General features: G+C 44.9%; 1 protein-coding gene across 3 annotated transcripts in view; it reads left to right on the top strand.

Moving 5' to 3' along the window:
- Window positions 1–12,827, top strand: part of LOC123763882 (eukaryotic elongation factor 2 kinase) — a 60,537-nt gene extending 47,710 nt beyond the window's left edge. For all 3 annotated transcript variants that reach the window (XM_069330076.1, XM_069330077.1, XM_069330075.1), the window contains exons 14-17: window positions 3,356–3,538; window positions 6,183–6,313; window positions 6,481–6,659; window positions 11,219–12,827. In XM_069330076.1, the coding sequence (XP_069186177.1) occupies window positions 3,356–3,538; window positions 6,183–6,313; window positions 6,481–6,659; window positions 11,219–11,328 (603 nt within the window). In that variant the 3' untranslated portion in view covers window positions 11,329–12,827. The remainder of the gene's footprint in view (window positions 1–3,355; window positions 3,539–6,182; window positions 6,314–6,480; window positions 6,660–11,218) is intronic.
- Window positions 12,828–13,292: the final 465 nt, after the last annotated feature.

Below are 13,292 nucleotides of genomic sequence, written 5' to 3'. Positions count from 1 at the left end.
ACCTTGGCTGCCCTGGGTAGACTGCCTGTCCTTGTATAACAGTAGCCCTACATCGACTCTGTGAATACAGACACATCATCAGTACACTGGGGCACTACATGGGACCACTAGGAAACATCACTTACTGGCTTAGATACATACATCCAACTCTGCTGATGAAAGATGGGGCTGCTTTTCTAAACACCACCTCACTAGAGGTCAGCACCAGCTACCTCATGAGCCGACTAGGACAGGAATCTAGCGCCTCTTGCCGGTATATTCCCGTCATCACTAGATGGCATTGTCCATGTTGTGGGGGGGTTTCGGGAGCGGACTCACAGATGGCGTTGATGTCACTGCTCCGTGCTCTGACGATGAACTTGGGTTCGTAACAGCTCCACCCCAAAGTTACTTTGCCCTCAGAAGCTCTACCCCCTTTTCTAGATTTACATCCAATCAACTGGAACTAGGCCTAGGATTTTGGCGTCTTCAGTAAATAACAGCTAGGCCTAGACCTTATCCAAAGAGCAATCTTCAAAACTCCAGGGGCCTTTTGCCCGTTTCTTTCAGGGGAGTTTTATCCACTTGTTCGGCTTTTGGTAACAATATTTTCACCAGAATAGTGGTTAGTTTTGGGGCGCATACCTTTCTGTGTGCCTGACCTAGTCGATGGCAGACATAGAATGCTTCCAACCACACGAGGGTTACTATAGGCCATTGCTCCCCATGCCTCTCTGAGGGGGCCAGGTTCTGGCTCGTGGTCCCCGGTAGGCCCACAGAGCTCCATACACACGACTGATGCCAAAGTTTGACATTAGCATATCAGCCTAGTAAGCTCCGGAGAGCCTCCGGGTCTCGCCCAGAAAATGGCGTTTCATTACATTTAACGCTGTTTTTTTTTTTTTTTTTACATTAACCACTGCAGTGCGCAGAGCACCTTGAGGCACTTGTTCGAGGGGTGCATAGAGCATCCATGTGGCATTTTTAGGTATAAGGAGCGATTCAGAACTCCCACGGGTACACGGGGCTCACATCCTGTGTCTCAGGACTCCTGTAAACAGATGCCATTTAAACAAATAATTGTGGGTAACATTCCCGGGTGTGAGAGCCTCGGTACTCGGTGAGCAACCTTGGATGGGGCACGCAGCATAAACTAACAGCACTGCTGTTCAGCTTGTGACCACAGCATTGCCTAAAAATGTCAACATATACTTGTAACTGTTATTATTTTGTGATGATAGTACTGTATTACAGAAGACCCCTGACTGATATAAATGACCAGGATTCTAATAATAGCAGGATTGTGGTGATAATTAGCGCTGTGCGTAGTATGGTGGTAGGAGTAATCTTGGTGGGGAGGGAAGTAGCGTCATCTGCTGACTGTGTGGCAGCCTGTTATTATCTAGACTCACCTTGCCAGTTTAGTGGTTTGCTATGGTGAACACAAATGTAGATACTTATATATAATGTGTGTATATAGTGTAATAACAACAAAAGGAGTATGTTGAGAGGAGCCATTTTGGTGAGGGAGGTGGGGTCATCTACTGGCTGGTGTGTGACTTGTCATGCTGTGTAGGGTGGCCACTATGCTGTTTGGGCACCATATCAGCTTAGTTGTACAGTTATGGTTAACCAAATATGTAGATACTTATATATAACATGTGTATATAGTGTAATAACAGCAAAAAGAGTATGTTGGGAGGAGGAATGTTGCCGAGTGAGGTGTTGGTGAAGGAGGGAGGCGAGGTGGCGTCTGCTAGCTGGTGTGTGGCGGCCACTCTCGTTGTTTGGACTCGCCATACTAACTTAGTGGTTCGTTATGGTGAACACATATGTAAATAGGTATATACAATGTTTGTGTATATAGTGTAATAACAGCAAATACACTGTTTGATCATAGAATGTAATATACATGTCACATACATGAGCCCCATAATTTTGAGCATAGTGATGTTCCACACATTGAACTATATAGATTCCATAAACTACACACTTTTGAATAATATTACAGAAAAAAACAGAAGAAACGAATGAGAAACATCAAAATAATCATGAAAAATTATATTCATGGCAACTGCCGCCCTACGGGGTGGCGGGGTCAAGTGAATGAGAGCGCTTCGTCGCTCAGCACCCATAATTTACTCAACTTCTCAACTCCATCATGGCTAATGTATGTCATATACAATATTTTATATTAGTTTCCTGTGATCAGAGACACAGGAAATTGCCATCATTTCACATTATAAGAAGAGAAAATTTTTCTGGGGGAGGGGAGAGCCCCTACAACTACCCTACAGCTCCCCTACAGCTCCCTGGAGCTATTCGGGCTGATATGAATGTATTAGACCCTGGCATTAGTCAAGCGAAGTTTGATTTGTTTATGTCGTACCTAATAGCCAGAACGCACTTCTCAGCCTACTATTCAAGGCCCGATTTGCCTAATAAGCCAAGTTTTCATGAATTAATGTTTTTTCGTCTACCTAACCTACCTAACCTAACCTAACCTAGCTTTTTTTGGCTACCTAACCTAACCTTACCTATAAATATAGGTTAGGTTAGGTTAGGTAGGGTTGGTTAGGTTCGGTCATATATCTACGTTAATTTTAACTCCAATAAAAAAAAATTGACCTCATACATAGAGAAAAGGGTTGCTTTATCATTTCATAAGAAAAAAATTATAGTAAATATATTAATTCAGGAAAACTTGGCTTATTAGGCAAATCGGGCCTTGAATAGTAGGCTGAGAAGTGAGTTCTGGCTACTAGGTACGACATTTTCTTATTGGGGGAATTCTTTTGATATTTTAAGAGTATTAATCTTAATTTTGCAACCATGCAGTAGTCTGTTTTGATTTGCCTACCTTTCAGGGGTGCTTCTCCGGTTGATGGCAAGATGATAAACTTTACTGTTTATGGGCCATTGCTCCCAGCATCTCTGTGAGGGGGGCCAGGTTCTGGCTTGTAGTCCCCGGTAGGCAAACAAGAACTCTCTGATTGATGACTCCAAGTAGTATGGTACTTACTCAGTAAGCTAGTATCAGGGTGCCTCTGTGACGCGACCAAAAATCGCCATTTCATTACATTCAATGGTAGTTTTTCCTGCCTTTTCCTGAACTTGCTTGGGTGGGAAATGTTGAAAATGTGGGGCTAACTCCTTACTATTTGCTTTATATGTGGGGTGATACCATATAGCTATTCTGGTTAGTAGTTCAGTCACTGAGCAATCATTTCAGAATACAAATTAGGGTTTCTTTTGTAATAAGTGATTGTTGGGGGGTGACTCACTATTGTCTCCCTTCAACCTTTGTCCTTGATAAGGTAACTTGCAGTCTTACAATATACTGTATATACTAATTTCTCTCTCCCTTCTATTTCAGATACATTTGGATCTTGCCAAATATCATGAGTTAAATAGATTTGTAAAGGAAACTGAATCTTATGATAAAGAAGCAGCTATTTTTCATTTGAACCAAGCAGCCAAATGTGGCATTCTTGAAGCCATTAAAGCTATAGCACATCTCCATCTTGGCTTACAGCATGACATTCTGCCAGATGTCGAGGTATGTGGTAAACACTCAATCACCAATAATTGGCTCAAAGCATTTCATCTCATTAAAAATACTTTAGCTTAAAATGTGTTTCCAAACATTAGCCTCGATTTAGTCTTAATAGAAATTAATGGGAAGTGACTGGTTCCTTCTAGACTATTTAGAATTTTTATTTAAAATAAATAGTTCAGTAATACCAAAAATTAATAAATAAGTACTGCACATAAAACCAGCGTTGAATGTAATGAGACGCCATTTTCTGGGCGAGACCCGGAGGCTCCCCGGACCTATCCAGGCTGATAAGTAACTATTAGCTTTCTGGCATCAGTCAAAGTGCAGAGTTCTTGCCTACTGGGTACCACGAGCCAAAACCCCAGATGCGAAGACTCGAGGAGAATAACCAACCAGCATTGTACTGGCTGGACTGATCTGCTGAAAGCCGAGCCGCAGGAAAACCCTTGGGTTCGGACACCAAGCAAGCAGTGCCTGAAACCAAGGCTGGGCCGGCCACCAAAGAGCCAGAAGGACAACTCTCCCTTGGTAAGTCTCTAAGCGAGCAGAGCAACAGCTGAACCGGGGGAAAGAGATACAGGTAACCCCACCTCACCCAGTCCTGCCTGAAGGCATCGACCTCGACGGCCTCGCAGTCGAGGAAGGGCGCCACGTATACCGGGAGATGCCTCAACCACGCCAGCGCGAAGAGACTCGCTTCCGGAGACCCAAACGTCTTGCAGAGAAAACTGAATGAGTTGGTGTCGACCATCCATTCCGTGGACAGAGGAATGAATTGGGACAGCTCATCCGCCAGGACATTGGACACCCCACGAACGTGAACCGCCAGGAGAGTCAAACCCCAAGAACTTGGCAGACGAGTCACCCGAAGCGACCAGTCCCAAGGAGCTAAGGACCGTTGAACCCCCCCCCCCCGCCCCCTTGGTTCAGACAATGAACCACAGGGGAACAGTCCGAATGGAGCCGGATCGTCGATCCACGAGTGACCCGAACCCTCTGGAGCGACATCCACACAGCCACGAATTCCCGCAATGTGCTGTGGGCCTGACAGAAGGACGGACCCCACCGTCCCTAGCCGGCCTGGTGAGCATTGGTCACAAAGCCCCAGCCCAGAGACGATGTGTCCATGAACACATCGAGCGAGGGCTCAGATAGGCACAAAGGCATTGAACCCCGAAAAACCCAAAGAGGAAGCCGGTGATGCAGCAGCCAATACAAAGCGCCTGGAGGCCGAACCCAGCAGACGCGAGAGAGGCTTAAAGGACGTCCCTGAAGAAACCAGAACAGCTGACAAAGCCACACCCGACCCGGCAGGTAGACTGTCAAGGTAGAGTGCAGGCTACTTCACAATCACTCGGGCAACTGGCACGTGACCCGGGAACCCCTCAGGCGAAGGCGGGAACACAGGCGAAGCAGGGCCACCGGAGGAAGATACAAAGAAGCAGTCCGAGCATCCCACACAAGCCCCAGCCAAGACTGAACCTGAGAAGGAACCAGATGGGAATTCCGCCAGTTCACCAAGAACCCGAACCCGGCAAGCTGGGAAAGAACCAAATCCCTGGCGAGCAGACATGCAGACTGGCCGGTAGCCCAAACCAGCCAGTTGTCGAGGAAGGCCAGAACCCGAACACCTAACAGACACAGGTGGGTCACCATGATCCGAGTATGGTGTGTGAAAATGCGAGGTACTAGATTCAAGCCAAATGTAAGGCAACGAAAGCGGTAACCTTGACGCCCCACAACAAAATCTAGTCAGTCTCTGAACTTTGGATGAATCGGGACGTGCCAAATACGCATTCTTGAGGTCCAGGGACACCATCCAAGTGCCTAGCCCACAAATCATGAGACCAGGCGTGAGCGAACAGAGTGAACCTTCCCCCCCCCCCCCCCCCATCGCCCCGTAAATGGGACGAACCTTACGAGAACCTAAGTGGGCACAGCAGGGGGATCCCTGTGCCGACCAGAAGAAGACGGAACAGAAGACTTCGCCCGCCCTGAATCTGGCACCATTGGCCTACCATGACGGGAAGAACCCTTGCACGACCCTTTGAGGAAGGCCCCCCCACGAGCCCCCCAGAGAACTAAAAAGTCAGACATAGGACGGCAACTAGCCAAAGCTGCTTGCTGATACTGCACAACCACAGACTATGCAAACAGCAGTGAACAAAAAGGCGAAGACAACCTAAGAGCCAGGACCCCAAGTGGATTCCAAGGAAGAAGGAAGCACCGCCTGCCGACACGCGAGTCGAAAAGCAAAAAGCTGCAAAACCGCATCCTGCAGGAGTGACGCGAACAGCTTCAACAATGCAGACGACGAACACACCTCCGAGGGCAATGCACCAGACCAGGAGGCGGCCCCAATTGAAATTGGAATTGTTCATTTATTGTTAAACATATTTCATTTTCATTTTCTATAAATTTGTTCCCCATTATCAACCTTTGAATTTTATCCTTTACCTGCAATTTACTTTTCATGAATTTATAAAATATGTAAAATTCTGTTTTACATTTGTCTGCTCTCCCTTTCTAAAAAAAATTCTGAAAAGGAAGGCACAGTAGAATAAAATAATTTTATTGAGTGCTCTTAAATGATGTATTTGCCACAGGAATGCTTTATGATTTTGCTTATCTCTCTTACCTTCAGTTTGAAGAAGAAAAGTGTGACGCTGAAGTAGGGTTTGACTATATGTTGATGGCTGCAGAAGCAAACGACCGTGGTGCTATGATCCATATCTCCAAGTTGTACGAGACAGGCATTGGCCTTCCTCCCTCCAGGTGGTAATTTATAGTATTTTGATTCATACAATTTAAATAAAATGTTTCCATAATGTACTAATCGATGCATATATTATGGCTTAAATATTATATAAGGTCTCTTATGTTAGTTGCATAGAAAGAGCATTTGACTCATTATTTTGAAATGCATCCTTTGGTATTTTCAGGACTGTTGACTGGAATAAGGCAGTGCACTGGCTGGATAAAGTGATAAACACTGATACAGTTGATGAAGAGGGTAACTTTGATAGTATGATGGATGATCCTCGGTATCAGCTGGTGGCTAAACAAGCACTCATGTATTTAACTGGGGGTAAAGGCCTTCAAAAGGACCCAAATAAAGCTGGTAAGCACTTTATAGTGGTAAAGATGTTAAGATTATGTTATCGTGTAATCCTAGTAAGGAGATAACTTATTGGTGCCTTAATTTTATTCTTATGTACTAGAGTAAGCATCATGGTATCTTGAAGTTCTTCAACAGATTGTAATATGAATACAGTAGACACCAGGTTGTATTTGGTGCTGCATTCCTTGAGACGCAATGTCAAACCAGACTGTGTACAGACACCTGAGGAACCCAGTTGGTGTCTCGGTATCTGGCTGGCCTGAACCTAATTAGGCTGCCAGACTGGCCTTCCCTTCTCTCTCATATGTGGCCATGTTGCAGCTGTGCCTCCACACTCTGGCTGATGTTAGGGTGGTCTTGGCTTCCATACCCTTGTGCACCTTTTGGGTAACCTGGCTTTTTGTCTGCCTGGGCTCACAACACGGTGCGGGAGTTTGCACCTGTGTGGCTGGCGTTGCAGCATATTCAGCTTCCTCAAGGCTCTACTGGGCGCCTGACAGCTGGGTGGACAGCGCTTTGGATTCGTAGTCCTGAGGTTCTGGGTTCGATTCCCGGTGGAGGCGGAGACAAATGAGCAAAATGTTTCTTTCATCCTGATGCCCCTGTTACCTAGCAGTAAATAGGTACCTGGGAGTTAGACAGCTGCTACGGGCTGCTTCCTGGGGGTGGAGGCCTGGTTGAGGACAGGGCTGCGGGGACACTAAATCCCGAAATCATCTCAAGATAACCCCAAGATAGCTCCATTCGGACTGTTCCACTGTGGTTCATTGTCTCAACCCAGGGGGGGGGGGGGTTCTCTGCAGTCCATGTCTCTTTGGGGCTGGTTGCTTCGGGTAGCTCTTCTGCCGAGTTCTTGGTGTTTAGCTCTCCGCGCTGTTCATATTCAGAGAGTATCCAATGTCCTGGCAAATGGCCTATTGCACTTCATTCCCCCTTCCACGGAGTGGATGGTTGACACCACCTCCTTCCTATGGGTTTGTCGGACGTACAAAGGTTGACCTCTTTGCATTGGCGTGGTCTCGGCATCTCCCATTGAATGTGGTGCCATTCCCTAACTGTGAGGCCTTCACAGTACAGTATACACTTTCCGGCAGGACTGCTCGAGGTAGGGGTTTCTGTATATATATCCACCGGTCCAGCTGTTGCTTTGGGTTCTGGCTCGGCTCGAATCATACCAGGGGAGGGTGCTTCTCTTGGCCCCATGATGTCTGGCCCATCCTTGGTTTCAGGTGCTACTTGTTCGGTGTCCGAACCCTTGCTCCGACTCTTTTCACAGGTTGGGCCAGTGAGAAACCTCGCTGGTTCGACTTACTCTTCCGCTCTTCACATCTGGTTTATCTGACACGGGTGTATCACCACTTGTATGGTGATCAGGTGGCTTCTCTAATAGTGTCCCACTGGTGGTCGTCTTCTTAGGGACAGTATCTCCTGGCAGTCTTACCACCATTTCCTTTCCCTTTGTAGGATTTTGTCAGTGTCCCAATTGTTTTGCCCTTTCATGGCTCTTTCAAGACCAGTGTCTTATACGGAATACTGTCGATTCTTATCGTGCTGCGCTGGCGGAGCCACTCCAGCTTGTGTTCGGGGTGGATGTCACTTCTGCTCTGTTCCACAAGCTCTCTCGTGCGTTTCTTCATCTCCATCCTGCTCATGCTCCACCCGAACCTTCTTGGTCTTTGGACCGGGTGGTTTCGTTTCTCTCTTCTCCTCAGTTTGTTGTGACCCCTTTGGTCCAGGATTTTTTTCTCAGTTTTTTGTTTTTGTTGCCTTTAGCCTCTGGGGGGTCGAGTGAAGGAGCTTCGTGCTCTTCTCCGGCGCAGGGGATTTCTGCTCTTTTAGCCCTGGGGCTCGTTTTGTTCGTTTATAGCCTACTCCTTTTCTAGCAAAGAATGAGACGGCTGGTTTCTGAAGAAGTCTTGGGTTGTTGACACTTGGTTGGCTAGGCTGAGGGTGTGGTGTATATGTGGGCCTGTGAGCTGCTCCAAGCAACACCTTGGTGGACCAAGCTCTCACAAGTCAAGCCTTGCCTCAGGCTGGGCTTGGTCAGTTGAACTCCCAGAACCCCATCAACCCCATCAGGTATCAAGCAGGTGCATCATATGTTATGTCCGGTTGCAGCTTTGTCACTACCTGTGAGCTACTGGTTCAGTGAGAGTAGACTCGCTCTGGGTGGACCCGGTTTCCTGTTCCAGGGTACATGTGTCTCAGGTTGTTTGCAGGGTTATCAAGTCTAGCCAGCCTGTGGTCTACCCTCGTGCCCATGATGTGCGGAAGTATGCAGCTTTTGCTGCCATCTTTGGAAATATGTCTTGGGTCGATATCAGGGCGCAGGAATTTTGAAATCGAACAGGGTCCTGGCTGCCAGATATCTTGTTAACGTCCCAGCCCTCTGCCACCTTATGTTGCCTTGGGACGTCTGTCACAGCCAGTTGTCTCATCTTCATCGTGAGACCTGTGGTGCTGCCACCTCTCAGGTAAGTCCCTGTTTTTACTTATCTGTGGGCAGATATCTTCAGGAAGCCCCCAGAAAACCAGCATTGACTGTAATGAAATGCCATTTTCTGGGTGAGCCCCCAAAGGCTCACTGACACCCTCCCTCCCTCCCTCAGGTCGAAGGTTTTATCATTCTCTGAATTGAGGGTGGTGCAGCCTGCTCACCTGAGTGGGGTCCCCCATTCCCCCTGTTAGGAGAGGGTGAGGCAATAACGAGCAGGCGCACTAGTTGGATGATGTGTTGCTTGTTTCACTGATTTCTGTTGGGGGGGGGGGGGGGAGTCCTGGTCCTCTGTTCAGAAGTAGGTTGCAGTTTTAACAAGTTAGAAGTTTGTAATGGTTCGCCTACCTTTCTGGGTGCCTTCCCCAGTCGACGGCAGAAATGACAAACTCTAAATTGTGAGAGTTCATATGGCCAATGCTCCCTGCGCCTCTCTGAGGGAGGCCAGGTTCTGGCTCGTGGGCCCCCGATAAGCACTTGAACTCCATGGACTGATGGCACCAAACTAATATGGCACATGTCAGTTTGTTTTTTCTCAGGGAGCCTCCAGGGCTCGCCTAGAAAATGGTACTTCATTACATTCAATGTTGGTTTTATATTCAGAAACCAAAAAAGCAGAAAACAATGAAATTCTTCACAAAGAATTCAAACACGGTCGTCACTAGGCGGGATCCACTGGTGAACTGAGTGCGCCTCGCCCCATGCCCATCAGAGCCACGCCTTCGTTGACCCATACATATATCAACAAACTCAAAATCCGAGGGACCCTTCGAATAGCGAGTCAAATTTTACGAGGAAATTGACCTCGTATACTGTACTGAAAAAATTGTAAAGAGGAACATTCGTCAACCGAGATTCCACGGAGATTCCACTGTATATCTTGGGATGATTGGACTGGATTGGACCTGTGGGTTTTGGAGGTCTAACAGTGTCCTGATGGCTTGTTACCTGGTCAGTGTTCCTGGTATCCATTGAGTTTGTGCTGTCCTGGTCTCTCATTTTCCAACCCGTTCTCGCAAATTCGTAAAGTCAATATTGACTTATTAACTACGTGCATAGGTGATATACTAAACATAATAGATACCCTTAAAAAGATTCATAGAAAACACCGACCTTACCTAACCTTGTTAGTATCTTAAGATAAGCATCTTATTGCTTAGTAATTACAATTATTACTGAACCTATACCTATTATAGGTTAGGTAATAATTGTAATTACGAAGCAATAAGATGCTTATCTTAACATACTAAGTAGGTTAGGTAAGGTCGGTGTTTTCTATGAATCTCTTTAAGGGTATCTATTATGTTAAGTATGTCACCTATGCACATATTTAATAAGTCAATATTGACTTATTTAATTTGCGAGAACGGGTTGCATTTTCAGGGCATTTGGCCTGTCCAGAAAATCAACACTGAATGTAATAAAATTAAAATGCCTCTTTCTGTGAAAGGGGAGGGGGATCGGGGGGGCTCGTTAGCTCTCTGGGCCCTGCCCTCCCCCTCCGAACCAAGTGCAACAATTAATTTTCTTAGGCTTTGGACTGGATTGTTGACATGGGGGCCAGCAGCTCCCATGGTGCTGCCAACTGGAAGTGCCCACTAGTTACTAAGGAGGGTATGACCTAAATACTAGGTGGATCATATACTGCAATGTGTGTTTACTATCTGTGAAAACAGGAGTTTTCCTTTCTGGGGGTTCTGGCTTCACTTCCTTTCTAGGGGTTTGTTTCTTTAGTGATGGTGATCATGAATCCCCTGCTCCCTGTGCATCTGTAAGGGGCCAGGTTTTGGCCTCTGGTCTCCAGTAGGCTATTAAAGGACTACCTGCTTGTGCTTTAATACTTTTATATCTTTTTCTCCATCTTATTTTGACATGCATTTTACATAGGTGTACTGTCTGATCAAACTTGCTCGTTTCTTTTTTTGTTGACTTCATGTTACTTATCTCAGGTGTTTGAATGTCATAACATAGTACAGTATTCAGATGCTCATAATACAGAACACTTAGAAAAATGTCACTTACACACACACATGTAAAGCAGTGCTGATAAATCTCTCTCTTTCAGGAGAACTGTATAGTTGGGCTGCAGAACTAGCAACAGAAGCCATGAAAGGTAAACTGGCTTCCAAGTACTTCATGCAAGCTGAGGAAGCCTGGGCACAATGTGAAGAATAACGGAGATGATGAAAGATGGCTCAAGCAATTGTCTAAGGTGCAAACATATTTGTCAAAGAAACATTGTACATGTATATCAAGGACGTTAGTTATATGGTACAGTATTAAAATTATTATATTCACAATAATTTAACTTGATAATTAGAAAATAAATTGTAACAATTATACAGCATGACTTAATGATTTGTGCTAAAGGCTCAAATAAATTATAAGATTTAAATAGATGTAAACATTAGGCCATTAATTAACCTGAAAATATTAAGAGCACGAATAAGGCTTTGAGCATTGTGTGTGGAAAGTTAAATCTTTGTCTGCTATTAAGGTTCAGTTAAGTCATTTATTATGTACCCAAGACCCATCCTCTGAGTAGTAGTGGAAATGGTTACAGAGGCACATGATAGGTTCACAAACTGAACCCCAATGTATTAAGGCTTTGGTGTAAAGAGGTGTGTTTGTGTGGTAATACAAAATGAGTCAGTGTTGGAGGTGTTACACAAGTGTTATCTGGTATTCTTTTGGGTTAAACAATCTCCTAAACAATAATAAAAATTCCCATTAATTTGAACTAGTCACTAATATTGTCAGCACTGTAGTGTCTTAAACAATGAGAATAACTTCCTTATTATAGTCATAATGTCTGAGATAGTTTATAGTCATATTGTCTGAGACAGTTTTAAGTGGTTAAAATACAAAGGAATAAAATAAAATGAAAAATCATCAACTTGCTACCTGTCAAAAATGGATGGAAAGATGAAGCTTGGAGATTTAATGTTCTGTATTGTACTGTGAATTTCTGAAGTAACACATTAAGCATATGTATATGACTTAAGTTGAACTAAAGTTCATTATATAACCAAAAATTTGTCAATCAAAACTAATTTTCCCATAAAAAGTACTGTAATGTAAATTGAATTAATCCGTTCCACGCCCCCAAAAATATTAACTTAAAAATACTTTTTATACATAATACTACTCATTTTTCACACAAAACAATCAGGAATAAATATAAACCATAAATAAATAAGTGAACATTTAACTGCACTTTACCTTTACTGATGACTCTTGGGACTCTTGGCATATGGAAGACAGTGAGGAGGGAGGGAAGAGCGGTGTTGGTGTATGGGGAGGGTGAGGAAGGAGGGGGGGAGAGGTGAGACCATCCTCTGCTCACCTTAAACACTTTCCTATCTGCATCACTGGTTCAAATTTTCCTTTCAAACATTTCACTGCATCCACCCCCCTATCCATCCATCCAGTCCTCCCACAATCCATCCATCCAGTCCCTATCAACCATCCATCCATCCAGTCCCTATCATCCATCCATCCAGTCTCTTTCCACCATCCATCCATCCATCCAGTCCCTATCCACCATCCATCCATCCAGTCCCTATCCACCATCCATCCATCCAGTCCCTATCCACCATCCATCCATCCAGTCCCTATCCACCATCCATCCAGTCCCTATCCACCATCCATCCATCTAGTCCCTATCCACCATCCACCATATCCAGTCACTATCCACCGTCCACCATATCCAGTCCCTATCCATCCATCCAGTCCCTATCCACTATCCATCCAGAAAGTGGGCTCAAAAAATTGAAAAGAGGGGCATTCGAAAACTGAAGTTCCACTGTAATTAGTTATAAACAAATAATTTCCCCAAACTAAATATTGTAGAAATTCATTTTTTCTTATTTCCTTACAGCACTGAGAGAGAGATTACAATTTAAATAAGCCATCCCCCAATATTATAGTACATACAGTACACAATATTTACTGTGACATAATGAAAAATTTTACTTTTTATGATATTTGCCGTTTGATGAAGATTAAGCTACCCCAAGAGGTGGCACGGGCACGAATAGCCCGTAAATGATATTAGCAACTGGAGTATGGATGCCCCACATATTTGTGAGCTTCGACCTTGACCTTAAAGCATCTTGATACTTCGCATCGTACATACT

This window comes from Procambarus clarkii, chromosome 23, assembly GCF_040958095.1.
Source record: "Procambarus clarkii isolate CNS0578487 chromosome 23, FALCON_Pclarkii_2.0, whole genome shotgun sequence".
Lineage (NCBI taxonomy): Eukaryota > Metazoa > Arthropoda > Malacostraca > Decapoda > Cambaridae > Procambarus > Procambarus clarkii.
The sequence above is the reverse complement of the archived record's forward strand: the minus strand, read 5'-3'. Positions and strand labels throughout refer to the sequence as shown.